This window comes from Dasypus novemcinctus, chromosome 4, assembly GCF_030445035.2.
Source record: "Dasypus novemcinctus isolate mDasNov1 chromosome 4, mDasNov1.1.hap2, whole genome shotgun sequence".
In the NCBI taxonomy this organism is placed as follows: Eukaryota; Metazoa; Chordata; class Mammalia; order Cingulata; family Dasypodidae; genus Dasypus; species Dasypus novemcinctus.
The window spans coordinates 163,896,682-163,911,420 of NC_080676.1; the positions used below are offsets into that span (position 1 = coordinate 163,896,682).

At 51.6% G+C, this 14,739-nt stretch overlaps 1 protein-coding gene across 1 annotated transcript; it reads right to left on the minus strand.

The window, feature by feature from the left end:
* Positions 1-661: 661 nt before the first annotated feature.
* TFF2 (trefoil factor 2) lies at positions 662-3,190 on the minus strand. The gene is made up of 4 exons (XM_058296493.2): positions 2,927-3,190; positions 2,159-2,308; positions 1,321-1,467; positions 662-820 (listed from the first exon to the last, which is right to left on the minus strand). The coding sequence occupies exons 1-4, from the start codon at positions 3,177-3,179 to the stop codon at positions 807-809; spliced, it is 564 nt and encodes a 187-aa protein (XP_058152476.2). The 5' UTR covers positions 3,180-3,190; the 3' UTR covers positions 662-806.
* Positions 3,191-14,739: the final 11,549 nt, after the last annotated feature.

A 14,739-nucleotide genomic window follows, 5' to 3' on the forward strand; every position in this document is an offset into this window, starting at 1 on the left:
GAGTGGGGTACATGGAAACCTCTTATATTTTTTAATGTAACATTTTATGTGATCCATGTATCTTTAAAAAAAAGATAATTTATTTAAAAAAAAGAGCTTTCATGCAGTAACTTCCACACGTGCTGCGATTGCCTCAAGGACCGCTGCCAGCTTCCTCTTTCAACACTTAGCCTGTAGTGGAAGCTGCTCTCCGGTAAGTAGGGGGAGAAATCTGAGTGCTAAGCAGGTGCAAGTCCCCCCTGCTTCCCGCAGGGACAGGGTCAGCGGCTGTCCACAGAAGGAGATGAAACCCTGCCCGGCACCTATGTCAGAAGCAAGGGGGCTGGGGTGCACTTTGTAAAAGTGAAGGAATTTCGTATTTGCCATCTGAAATTATATGCTGCTCGAGCAGGGTTTTAGGGCTAAAGTCATTAGAGTTTTTATAAAAAATGATGGGGTATGGGGAATTACAGAACGATTGTGGATTCTGAAATTCACTTTCGGGAAAGTTTACTGCTGCTAGAGGAGCCTGTACATATTTGGTGACTATTTGCTTTTATAATCAATGAAAAGAGTATTAAAAGTAGACACACACCACTACACAAACACACACAGTTCTAGTCACACGCACAATACCAACGCCATCCTCGTTTCAATGAAGACAAAATGAAATGTAGCAGATTTTAAAGGTTTTCTTTATTTGAAGAAGTTGTTAAACCACTGCAAAGAAAACCCAGAATTCATGAAATTGGAAGCCGATAGGACGGTGACTCCTTTCATCCTCTTTAGAACGCCCAGCAGGCCAGGGTGGCTGAAGCCAGCGCCTCTTAATAGTGACAATCTAGAAATGAGACACGGAGCGTGGCAGGTAAAGGCGGCCTGCACCCGAGGAGCCCGGGCTGAGCAGCACAGGCGCAGGTACAGGCTCCCGGGTCGGCCTGCCCAGCAGTTCCCACGGAGGGGGAGCGCCGCCCACGGGGTACCCAACCCGCATCTTTCCAAGGCGATTCAGCGGCAGTGGAGCAGGGAAGAGGGAGCCTGGCTAGGAATGAGATGCTATTTTTAGAACCATCACAAATGCTGCCCTCGAAACACCTGGGACTTGAAGCCTATTGAAAAGAGGCGCAGACCCCGTGGAGGGCGCTTTGGAATTGTCCCCTGAGTGGGAGCACAACAAGGGCAGGTGGGCCACCAGGGCCGCGGGGCCAGTCACGCAGTGCCCCGGGCTGGCCGCCCGCGGGGACCCCGGAAGGCACGCGGGCAGGTGAGCAGCCCGGGCCGCCGTCCTCCCTCCGCGTGGCCGCGGGGCGCGCCCCCCGGGGAAGCGGCGGCGGCGCGTACCTTGCACGGGCAGCGGGTAGAAGCACCAGGGCACCTCCGGGATGGTGTCGGAGAAGCAGCACTGGCGGGAGGCACAGTCGGCGGCGCTGATGCCCGGGTACCCGCAGTTCCTGCGGGCCGTCACTTCCATGACGCACTGCTCGGACGCTGCGCGGGGACCGCACAGAGGCGCGTGAGAGCCCCGCGCCCCGCGTCCCCGGGAGGGCCGGGCGTCGCGAGGAGGGACCTCCCGCGGCCGTGCGGACGCCAGGCCCGGGGCCGGGGCGGGTCACGGCGCCCCCTGGCCCGCGCACGCGCCCCTGCAGCGGGGACGGCCTCCGTGCCAAGGCTCGGGAGCTCCCCCTAAGGGTGCGAGGACCGCCCACCCCCCGGGACGCCGCGCAGCACGCGCGGTCGGGGGTGGCTCCCGGGCCCGAGCGGGTCGCCGTCCCGGGAGGACCCTCCCCGCGGCGTGGACGGCCGGCGGGGGCGCCGAGGCCCGCGCGCGGGGCTTCGCGGGCGCCACCTTCTCGGCGCGGCCCTGGCAGCCCTGATGGCCGGGACGGGCAGACATCGCCGCCCCAGCCGGCACCCCAGGAGTCTCAACTTCATTCTGTCGCCGCTAAGGTCAGATGACACGGACTCGCTGGCCCTACTGCCAGAAGAGATCCGAGGTGTTTTCTTCTCCAAATAAACGAAGACTCAGCGGTTCCCCTGCGAGTCGCGGGAAAGCGCCAGCGGCGGGCGCCCGGGCGCGCAGGGAGGGCGGCGGGCGCGAGGGGGCGCCCGCTCCCCCACGTGGCCAGGCTTCCCGGGCCTGGCCGCACGCCGCGGCCGCTGGCCGGCTCCCGGGGCTCACCTTGGCTGGGCAGCGGGGTGAAGCACCAGGGCACGCCGGCCACGGAGGAGTCGAAGCAGCACCCCGAGTTGAAGCACTGGTTTTCGGTGATGCCCGGGAAGCCGCAGTTCTTCCTGTTCTGGGGGTTCAGCCGCGAGCACTGGCAGGCGGCTGCGGGGGGAGCCCCGTCAGCCGCGGGCGCCCGGCACGGGGCCGTCCCGCGGACACCTCCCGTCGGCCTGGTGCCGCTCAGTGAAACTGCAAGGCCGTATCTCACCCTTATTTGAACTACGCAATTTCCTTCTGAAGAATTGACAAGGGCTTTGCTGACCCTATTTTTAAAAAACCAAACAACAAACCCCCCCCCCCCCCCCCGCCACCCCCTCCTCTCCTGGCCCACCTGCACCTGTGCCCGAGGTTTCCCACACCCCAGCCTTGCCTTGGAAGGAGGCCTGTCTCGGTGGCACACAGCCCTGTGCACCCCTCCTGGATAATGGGGAGCGTATGTGAACATAAATGGGGGCTAGTTTATGGGGCGGAAACAGGGAATAAATAGCCTGTGCGGGTCTTAGGGTGTCTTTTTAGCCTCTTGCCCTCTGAAGCTAACAGATGGGGCCGCCTGTTTCCTTTAAGAGAAACGAACAAGAAACCATGCGGCCTAAGAGACCCCTGCCGGGGACAGAAGCTCTGCGGAAGGCACAGGACTCAGCCCCTGGGGGTCCGAGCCAACATGCCCACTGCAGAGATGACCACCCGAGCCGCAGGGGTGCCCCTGGGGCCCTCACTTACAGGGCTTTCCGCCGGCCACCAGGGTGCTCAGCCCCAGGACAAAGAGCGCTGCCAGCAGCGGGGCGCTGGGGGGTCGCATGTCGGCGCTGGCCTCCGCAGAAGGTGCAGGCTGCACGGCGAGCCGGGCCTTATAAGCCTCCCTGTGTTTGCTCAACAAGCACAGATAATCTTCTCTGCCCGGTGGCACCAAGTCTTTGGCGCCTTTGTTAGAAAACGGACCTGCGATAGCTTTGGTGGCGGCAAGGGGCAACATGCCCTGCTGAGGCGAGGCTTCCGGCCCCAGGGGCCCAGCCACCCCCACCCCGTGAGGCTGCCCCCCAGGCGTGCCGGGCTGCCAACGTGGAGGGCCAGCCGGATGCATGGCCAGCGCCGGGCAGAGCGTGGACGCACATGGGCTCTGGCCCAGGAAGGATAAGGTGTGTCTGTCCTCAGATAAAGTGTGTGGCCACCACAGGAATTTAGAAGAAGGTTGTGCCCAGGGCTCCTGGGGGCCACGAAAAGGCAGCAGCCGGCGGAGGGCAGGTCCCTCCCCAAGGAATGGGAATGAGAATTTTCCAAGGTCCCAGGAAGCACCCTCACCGGGCTGCGCGCCCTTGGCTGAATCTCTTTGTCTCCATCTTCAGGACTGGGTCCGCTCTTGAAGGAGATGAGGGTGACAAGGTAGAGAGAGCCGCCGGCTGTGTGGTTTTCAATCACAAGCTCATTTTTAGTAAATGCCTGGAATTCATCACTTTTTTCCTCCATGGGCACTCCCTGCATTCCCTAAATAATTGCACCAGAAAACTAAGTCCAGGGCTCAGACGCTTGATGAAGAAGGCTGTGGGTTTGACAGAGAGAGGGGGAGAGGCCAACGGAGAGACATCCCTGAGAGAGAGAGGGAAAAAACGTGGTGGGAGGGAAGGGTCTCAAATTCCCCACCAGCAGGGCAGCCAGCGGGAGGTTGCCCTCTGTAAATCTTGGGTTCAGCAGCCAGTGACCCAAAGATTCATGGCATCCAAAGTCTTGGTCCAAGAGCAGGCATGTGTCCTCCAAGGCTTCTGCTGAATTCAGCTCAAGCACCTCCAGACCAGACCCCTGGCCACTGGGATGTGTGCTTTTGACACCAAGTCATCCATTCCCTGCACTCTCTTCTTTGCTTCTTCCCCTTTGGCCCAACTTCCCACTGCCTGTCCCCCATCCTAACCCCTCCAGATTCCTGCTGCAACTGCTTAACCCATGGCAAAGAAATCCTCCATCATCCCCAACCCTTCAGTTTCTTGCCCCTGCCTGGCCCCTCCTGAGTCCTCCCTGAGATGTGTCCCCTGCATCCATCCCAGGCATGCACAAAAATCAGAAGCCAATGAATGGCAACACCCAAGGAACCACTGGCCTGAACCATATTCTTGGCAAATTAGAAAAAAATGTTTTCTCTAAGATATGTTGTTTCCACCTGCTGGGAAATCATCATGATAAATGTGATGTCTACAATATGAGTAGAACCTACCTGAACGCGTAGCTGTAGCACATAGTGTCACCTCTACCCTGCTTGGCAGCCATGGTGCCCCTGTGTGGGCTCAGATTTGGGGCTGGACATTGATCCTGAGCCCCTGTGTCTCCATCTTTTGTAAAACCCATGTTCCTTGGAGACACAAGTTTTGAACTGGACCCATCTCGGTGTCCCTGCACCAAGGTCCCCCATTGAACTTGGGTCGTCTGTCTCCTTGTTCAGGATTTTAGCACCTAGTTTACCGTGTTCTTGCCTTAGCAACATCCTAGGCAGATGCAGCATGCCAGAGGCCATCTCATCCGAATTTGGAGTCACTCCAATTTTCATTTCCACCTCAGCTCTAAGATCTACCATCCCCTATGTAGAAGTTTGATATTATTTATGAATTCAAAAAAATAGAAGGCTTATGTTTGTAAACTAGTCTGTTCCTCTGGGCGTGATACCCTTTGATTGTATTAGATTCAGCGAGATGTCTTTGATTAAATTAAGATTAGTGCTTTGATTCTACCATGTCAATAGGGCGAGACTTGGCGTTGAATCCATGCCCCCTTGGTAGGCTGATATAAACAGATATTCACTCAAAAAAACACACAGAAGAAGATAAACAGGAAAAGAGAGCGCCCTATAGACACAGAAGAGGAAAGAAGTTGGTCATTTTGGTTCTGCCATGTGGCAGAAGGGAGAAGGCTTAAACAGCTAAAGTCTCAAGAAGAGAGATGAGCCATTTGCCTAATAGTTTGCAGCTGAAGAGAACAGAGCAGCTGAGCAGCTGAGAAGGCCCAGGAGACCCGGCAGAGATCGCCCGCCATCTTGCTTCAACACGTGGCAACAGACTTTGGTGAGAAAGCAGCCTTGAGATGGACTCTTCAGGGCCTGGTAACTGCAAACTCTTATCCCAAATAAATACCCTTTTGAAAAGCCAGCAGATTCCTGGTAACTTGCATCAGCACCCCTTTGGCTGACTAATACACCCTTCGCAACCACATTTGGGGCCATCTGTAACTTGCACTCTACGTCTGAAAGGTAAGGTACAGCCAGCCTTTCCATTCAGAATGTCCTAGGCGTCTAACACTCTCTCCATTATTCCTACCCACCTGCCCTCTAGAAAAACAAAGAAATATTCCCTCACAGTTCTGGGGTTGGAATTCTGAAATGAGGGTGCCAGCAGGGCCCCTCTCCCTCTGAAATCTGTAGGGGAGCATCCTTCCGCCCCTGCCAGTTTCTGCCAGCAATCCCTGGTGCTGCTGGCTTGCAGTCGCAGCCCTTCAGCTCCACCTCCATCTCCACACGAATCTCTCTTCTCTTCCTGTAGGGACTCCAGTCTGATTGGAGTTAGGGCCCCTCCTACTCCATATGGCCTCATCTTAACCTAACTAATTATATATGCAGTGATCCTATTTCCAAGTAATGTCACCATCACAGATATGGGGGAGTAGGACTTCAACTTATCTTTTGAGGGGCACAATTCAATCCATAGCACTATCTAATGTCCTAATGCCCCTGCTTTCACTCTGTGAGCTCTATCCAGTCTCTTCTTCCTTCTTTCCCACCTTCTCTAGCCTAGTTTTCATGGACCCCACTTCACCCACTCCCTTACCTACTATTCCATTGTACCCCTATGTGTACCCCATTTCCTGACTGTCTCCAGACCTGCTCTGTCTGCTGAGCTTGGCCAATACCTGCCATCGATTGCTGTCACTGTAAATTTATCATCTTATGCTGGGCATTTTTCTTTGTGTCAGTCTTTCTCCATTCCCTTTGTACTTTCACTCTGCACACTAATAGGTTGATATTGTCTAGTACTTCACATAAAAAAACAGAAGCCAACAAATGGAAGCTCCCTCAAATATCACCTACTGGACTTCCACTTTAGCCATTAGGGAGTAACTATAACCAGACCAGCCCTCCCACCATGAGTAGCCCTAAAACTGAGGAAAATATGCGACCATCAGGCAGTGCCAGACTGAGATCTGGAGAGCAGGGAAACAATGAGGCGAGCCCCATGATCGCCCTCATTTTTGCCTTGAGGCACTTTCTGGCCTAAAGTGCAGAGAGGGACGCCCAGAGCATGGCAGTCCCACTAAGAGGTGGAGACGTTCATTGAGAACTACTGAGGCAGCTGGACTTGCAGGGCTGGGTAGCAGAGAAAAGGAAGCTCCAGCAATCTGAGTGAGGAGAGGGTCTCCTTGGTTTGGGAGCCAAATACTAAGTTGGCCACGTACAGCCAGGAAAAGAACAACTTTTGTGGAAAGAACAACTGCTGGAGAGATTTAAACTGAAACAACAACAACGATGACAACAACAACAAAACTGAAACTCTCACAGAGCTGGGAAATCGTTGAGTTCTGGCCAGCCAGAGTGGACGCAAATTGTTGACCGTCTCAGACTTCAGTGGAGACACCGAAAGCCCATACCGTAACATTAGTCTGATCTATCGCTAGAGTGAAGGTTTTCTAGACCCATTCTAACAAACCACACCTTGAAAGAATCAAGCTAAATTGCAAACAAATGAACTGCTTAACAAGACCCAACACTTTATTAAGGAAGGCAGTAAATCCAGACACAGTAGCATTTATAATGCCCAAAACAAAATCAAAAGCTATGAGACACGTGAAGAAGCAGGAAAATATGACCCATTGCCTGTAGAAAAATCAGTCAGATTTGTTTCTGTCAGACTCAGAAATGACAAAGATGATGAAATCACAGAGAAGGACTTTAAAACAGCTATCAAAAACACATTCAAAGGTCTTAAAAACACAACTATAATGAGGGAACAAGTAAGGAATCTCAATAGAGAAATGAAAATTCTGGAAATGAGCCAAGTGGAAATTCTAGAAATGAAATATACACTATCTGAAATGGCAAATTAACTGTATAGGTTTTAGATTAGATGCTGAATATTAGACACTGCAGAAGAAACAGCCAGTTTACTTGAGGGTAGTGCAATGTATATACAAACAAGCATAGAAAGAAAGGGGGCTGGAAAAAAAGAACAGAATACCAATGCCATATAAGACAATATCACACAAACACACAAGTAACTCATGTACCATTAGGAAAGGAAAAAGAATAGGCAAGAAGAAATATTTGAAGAAATAACGGTCAGTTTTTTGGTAACCCTGATTAAAAAAATAAGCCCATTGATCATAGAACCACAATTTGCTCCAAGCAAGGTAAACCACAGCAAAGCACATCATGAACAAACTGTTGAAAAATCAATGATAAGAATAAACTATGAAAGCAGCCAGAGGAAGCTTCACACTGCAGTGGAACAACAGTGAGATTAACAACTGACTTCTCATCTGAAGCAATGCAGACCAGTAAGCAATAGAATGACAACCTTAATATGCAGGAAAGAGGAAACACCTGTCAACTCCGAATTCTGTACTGAGTGAAAGTATGCTTCAAAAGTGGAAACGGGACCATATGTAGCTCAGTGGCTGAGCGCCGGCTTCCCATGTATGAGGTCCTGTTTCCAATCCCCATCACCTCCTTAAAAAAAACTGAAGACAGTATCCTTCCTTAGACAAACAAAAGTTGAGCGAACTTGTCCTTGGCATGCCAGTTTGCCAAGGGATTTTGAGATAAGTTCTTCAGGCTGAAGTTTTGCAGCCCCTTAATGCTGGGCATGTACCCCCCAAGTTGCACCCTCCCCACCTGGCTGCATTCAGCCAGTATGGCACCTACCTGGCCTCTGTAAGCATTTGCTTCCACAACCCATCTCATCCTCATTATTTTTCACTTGGTGCATTACAACTATCTCCTCACCAACAGTTTTATCCTCATCCAGACAATAATCTGGTGCCCTAATTTTCTTATATAATGAAAATCTATCAATACCATTCCCCAACCACTGCCTGACTCCTCAAGCCCTATGGGAAAAAGACCAGTTCCCGAATTTGAAAAGCAAGACCTTTACCTTTTGTGAACTGGTCCTCCAATCCCCTCCACCCTCTTCTAAAGCCCGGCTCTCGCTCTTAGTGTAGGCATCTTGCACTTCTCTGAGCACAGTCTGAGCTTCGAGCCTCGCTTGTGTGTCCTCCTCTCCCGGCAGTGCCCTCCCCCATTCTTTGCCTTTCTCATTCCTGTCCCTCCTTTGGCCCTTTGTGCAGGAGTCACTTTGTCAAGAAAGACTTCTTTTACTTCTGCCAGAATGAAGATAAGTGTCCTTTGTCCTTTCCCTCATGGTACCCTTAATTTGCCTGTATCACAACATTACCACGCCTACATTGTAAATGAATTTTTACGTTTCTGGCTCCTTTATTAATTATCCCTAAGATGACAGCTAGCACTTACTGTGGGCTTTGTGCCAGGCAATATTCTAAGGGCTTTGCTTGCGTATCCCACTTAATCCTTACAGCGAGCCAGAGGAGGGGTCACAATGATCATGCCAGCTTTATGGCCAACGTCGGTGAAACAGGTAAGCAAGTAAGCGTAGGGTGGGATTCAAAACCAGAACTATGCCTCGTTCATTTCGCATCTTTGGAACTTACCCAGGCTCTGGCTCAGAGTAGCCTCTTAATGAAAGAGACTCGAATGGACATAGATAGCTGATATCACAGGAGGCCTGAAGAGTAAAAACTGATTACCGAATATTGCTCATTGTACAAATTACCTTTTAGAATTAATGAAATAATACCTATACATGGGTATATGCAAATAAATAAAGCAAGCTCTTTCACTTCTCTTAATTAGTTTCCTCATCTATGAAAGGAGAGGTAGAGTGAGGGGTTATTAAATGTTCTCCAAAGTTCCATAAATCTCCTAAAATCTAGGTATGATAGTATCTCATTTTTACACTGTCATCAGGGAAAAATATTTTTATAACCAAAATGTACTCCTTAAAATTGCTTAATATAGAAGGGGAGGGTTGAATAACATACATGTTCTCTTTCCCTTTCCAGCTTCCCAGTCTTCTGAGGTTTTGTTGTACTGTTTATCATAGTAGATAAAGAACATAATTTTTGAAACCCAGAGCTAAATTTATCTACGTAATAAATAACTTAGCTAAAGCTGGGAGAGAAAATACCCAGAGGAGAATTTTGATACAGAGTTTGGAAGGGAATGAAATTAGAAATGTCTTGAGTTACATTTGGAATAGTAGACTGAACAAAAAATTTAGCACATTTTCCAATATGTTGTGCACCACAGTTTTTTTTTTTTTTGCATTTCTTTGAGAGATTTCAGTCAAGATTTAAGTAGTTTTTAATGTCTCTTTGGGGGTGGCGGACTTGGCCCAGTGGTTAGGGCATCCATCTACCACATGGGAGGTCCACGGTTCAAACCCCGGACCTCCTTGACCCGTGTGGAGCTGGCCCATGTGCAGTGCTGATGTGCGCATGGAGTGCCCTGCCACACAGGGGTGTCCCCCGCATAGGGGAGCCCCACGCGCAAGGAGTGCGCCCGTGAGGAGAGCCACCCAGCACGAAAGAAAGTGCAGCCTGCCCAGGAATGGCGCCGCACACACAGAGAGCTGACACAACAAGATGACACTACAGAAAGAAACACAGATTCCCGTGCTGCTGACAACAACAGAAGTGGACAAAGAAGACGCAGCAAATAGACACAGAGAACAGACAACCGGGCGGGGGAGGGAGGGGAGAAAAATAAATAAATCTTTAAAAAAAATGTCTCTTTGGTATCCAAGTGGGTGTTTTGTTTCACTTGACATCATGCAAAGACAACCTGTGGTCTGGACAATTTTTAAAACTTAAAATATTTAAACCAGTCAGGTTATGAAATGTCAGGAAAACTACTGTAGAAGTTAGGAAACTACAGCCAATGAACTGATTACCTGTTTTTCAAATAAAAATTTATTCATACAATGACAGAGTTGATTAGTGATGAGAAAGACCGTATGACCCACAAAGCATAGAATAATTACTAGCTGGCCCTTTAAGAAAAAGTTTGCTTGTCCCCTTATTATAACTTTGAAGTGACCTAAAATTGAATTTTTAAAAAATGAAGACAAAGGGAAATATTTGTATTTTATCTTATTTACAGATACAATGTTATGGCAGTAGACTTACTGCTTTCTTCTTTTGTGATCTGGTCTTAAAAATAAATTGTGACTTACCGAACATTAGGAGAGACATCTCCATGAGTTTCTCAAATTTCAGCGTATCCCCCAAGTGAAGCCTTACTGTCCTTTCTTCCCGACTATCCTTTCAAGGATATTTGTATGGCAAACAACCTTGAAATATTGCAATAGTGTCTCTCTCTGGAGCACATGGCAGGCTTGCTAATTGCCCCTTGTAAAAGACTTGGGTTCCCTAAGGTAACTCCTTCCCTGTAGTGGTGTCCCATCAACTACTGCGTGTGCAGACAACCATACGAGCCTATCTGTGTTGTCTTGGAGGGATTTGAGAGCAAATGGAATCAACTTGCCAATCCTCCTGTGCTTGCTGTAGCATGAGCTACCAAGTCCTTTGTCTCTGACCCAGGAGACTTGTGTCCTCTGCCATCATCCACGAACTTGTTAGCTTGCAAGGAGGGGGATATCTCAGACCCTTGACAGCTTCCGACACTGACGGGCTGGATCTGGTTAAACACAGAGCACCCCACCCGTGACTGCCGTTAGAATAGACATTCTCTATTAGACTCACCCAACCTCATTGCTACCCCGTGTGTACAGAGGTATGAAAGTTTATGCCTAATTTAATCTGTTTGCCTCCCTAAAATATCCAGCTTAAGGAAACATTTGGAGCTGAGAAGAACAATTAAGAAGTACCCTTAAAGTTGTACTTTTTGCTGCTAATTGGAATCTTCTGGCTGCATGGACTTCTAAATTGGCAACTTTTTCCTCCCTAACAGTCATCGATAACCTACCAGTAAGTTATGTGGTTGGATTTGCCAGGTATGTGTCTCTTTCTTGTCAGCCGATGTTTCCTATCAGGCTGAAAACCTTTGACTATTTCACGTCCCACCCCTACACCCCTCCACGCACACACACACAAAGAAAGGTGAGGGAGTTTTCTTAAGCCAACAATATCCTTCCCAGTGACCCTACAAATATGATCTTAAACCACAAGTTGGCTTAAAGAATTACTTCCTGGTTTGGTCCTTAATTCAACATTCTCTGAACAAAACCCTGTTGTGTGAAAAATTACCTGGAAGCAACAATAGCCTCCAAGTACACTGTCATGCAGAGAACAGAAAGGCTCACAGACCACATTAAGGTGCTTGAAGCATGCAGTTTATTGAATCAATCCAAAACCAGGGTGAAAAGCAAGGGGAGAGGATCCGGAGGTTAACACTGCGCACAGGGTGCAAGTGGTGGAAAGTGCTGCATGCCCAAGTCCTGGGTCACTCGGTGCTCAGGTGTCCTGTCCTCTCTGCTGCAGCAGCGTTCCTCGCCAACGCCGTGGTTACGGGCACCGGGATTGAGGAGACAGAAGGCACCTGACCCCAACACGCACTCTTGCCTTGTCGGATGGACGCAGGGGCAATACTCCTGGCCACGGCTGGAGCTCACTGTGGCCAGCAGGACAGGAGCCGTGATTTCAGTCCACATGGCTGAGCGGAGTGCCCCTGACCCCCACTGGGCCCTGACAAGGCTCGTGGAGGGGGCGCAGATGGAGGGATGACAGGGTGGTCAGGGCAGGAGAGGGCCTGTGCCATAGGCGTTGGCCTGTCCATCATCTCCTCTCGGTAACAATGCCTGTTTGTTCTGTCGTCTTTATCGTAGCTCCTTACACGTTAGGAAGATAGCTTGTCTTATCTGTATTAGTCTGTCAAGTTGCTACAACAAACACCATCAGTGGATTGCCTTAACCAACAAGGATTTATTGGCTCCCTGTTTCAGAGGCCAAAGGTCCCAAATCAAGGCTTTCTCCTCAGAGCATTCTGTGGCATCGTGGCCCGCGTTTCCCGGGCTGAGGCGGACGCAGCTTCCTCCCACACCCCGTTGTCTACCTCCAGAAGACCCTGAATTCCTTCCCAAGAGAGCATCTCTCCCCCACGAGCCACTGCTGAACCTTTGTCTGAAAAATTCCAGGGCATGGGGTGTTCTAGAAAGTTCTCCGAGCTGGAGGATTCCAAGCCAGAGGGAAAAAGATGGGTGTGGGATGTTCTGGGTAACTTTCCCAGTGTCTGGTCCTAAACTGGTCAGCTGAGCGTTTTAGCTTCCCATCCAGCAAAACCAAGGAGATGTTTCAACTGGCACATAATTCCATCGGGGTATTCTGCAGTAGAAGCGTTTCTAAAGACAAAAACAGAAAATAACACAGCACTTAATGCTGCCGAGCAAGGCATTCCACTATCCCAGTGGCGTGTGTGGCTTCCCTCCCCCAGCAGAAGGGGGCGGTTTTGGGCTCCGGTCACAGGCTGGGGGTAGGGAGGGGGCGCGGGCCCTCTCTGGGCTCCGTGTGGCAGGCGTGTAACATGTGACCCGAACTGGTAAACACTCGTAAGGGCCTTATCAACGAGGTGTTCTTTTCAAGGCGCTTTATCGTCACCAGGCTGCCCTTTTCCCACTGCCCCCCTCGACGCTTCAAGGACCGTGGAACCGGCCCAGGAGGTGTCGCCAGCAAAGCTGCTCTCCCTTCTCCGGAGGGGTGGACGCGATGTGGGGGGCAAGGGGTGGCGGCAGGCGTGGGGTGCGTGCGCCGGCGGGGGCAGGCGCTCCGGGTGGCCGCCGGGGCAGGGTCGGGCGGCGGCCCACGGCGGCCACGTGGAGCGGGCTTTTGCCTTCTTCTCTGTCTTCTCTCCTGTCCCCCCCTGCACCCTGCACGCCAGGTCTGACGCCTTCTCCCTCCCTGCTCTGCTGTGGACAAAGTTCCCCGGCCTGTTCTCAAGGCACACGGCATGTCCGTCACTCTGGGTAACGGCCTCTGTCCCGCCGGGACCTCAAGTACCACGGAGCGTCCCGAGTCCCCGAAAATGCCAGCCGGTGTGCAGATCCGCCCTGCTCCGGGTTCTCCCTCCTGGCTGCTTCCGCCCCCCACCCTGTCCTCTCCCTGCCTCTAGTTCCCCTCCATGCCGGGCCTCTCCCCCGCACCCCCCGCTGGACCCTAAAGGCAAGAACCAGCTCCCCCCCTCCCCCTCTTCTCCTCCCTGTCTCCCTGCTGCCCAGACCTGCCTCCTCCCGCAGGCAGAGCTCAGCCGCTCGCACACAAGCCAAGCCTGCGTGCGCCCCGCACACCCCGCACACCCGCCCCTGGCGAGGTTCCAGACCCCCGGGAGGGCCGCGGCCCGGTGTGCACCTGACACGCCGCATTCTCAGCCTGCTGAGGGTCTCGCCCCAGAGCCCCCCAGGCCATGCTAGCCCTAGCGTTTCTTTTTTTTTCTTTTTCTCTCTTTCTTTTTTTTTCAAATGTTACATTCAAAAATATGAGATTACCACATACCCCCCACCCCCTCACCCCACTCCTCCCACAGCGACAACCTCTTTCATCATCGTGGCACATTTATTGCATTTGGTGAATACATTTTGGAGCACTGCTGCATTGCATGGTAGTGCTTTACATTGTAGTCTACACTCTCCCCCAGTCCACCCAGTGGGCCATGGCAGGACACACAATGTCCAGCATCTGTCCCTGCAGCACCACCCAGGACACCTCCAAGTCCTGAAAATGCCCCACATCATCTCTCTTCTTCCCTCTCCCTGCCCTCAGCAGCCACCATGGCCACTGTCTCCCCATCTTCTCTCCTTCTCCCCACACCCTGCCCCGGGCACTCCTCTCTCCTCTCTCCTCCCCAGTCGTCACCTTCCACCGTTGGAATTTGGGGGGATTTTTGTGCACTTTTATAAAATTCAATGAGTTTCCAGAAGGACCACGTGGCAGAGGCCGTGCTGGGCAGTGAGCAAGAGCTGGCCGGGACCCAGGCAGGTCCACATGAAGGGCAGTGGGCATGGCCAGGTGGACAACAGGGAGTGCGGTCACCCTGGGGGCCTCGGGTCCAGATGGTGGAACCACAGAGCAGAGTTTGGAGGTGGACACCCCAGAGAGGTGCACAGAGTGGACGGAGCCTAAGGGGTGACCGAGGGCAAGGAGGGGGCACAGCCGTGGAAAACAAAGGGCCCGGCTAAGCTCCTTGTCCACATCACCGCTCAATGCGCCCCTGTCTCCGCCTCTTCTGGAAACTGTGTCTAATTTCCTGGGAAAGAAAGGCATGTCTGACGCTGGAAGGGAAGATGTGGCATCCCCGAGGTCCCAGGGCCCCTGTGCTCTCTTGGGACCTCCCGACCGCTGTGTCCTCACAATCAATAGCAAACCTGGGTTCTGGGAAGATCTCCGATTTGGGACAGTCTGGGGTGACAGTCTGATGTGTCTGCTCTCTTGGGCAAGTTGCTAACCCTTTCTCAGCACTCTTTTTTTTTTTTTTT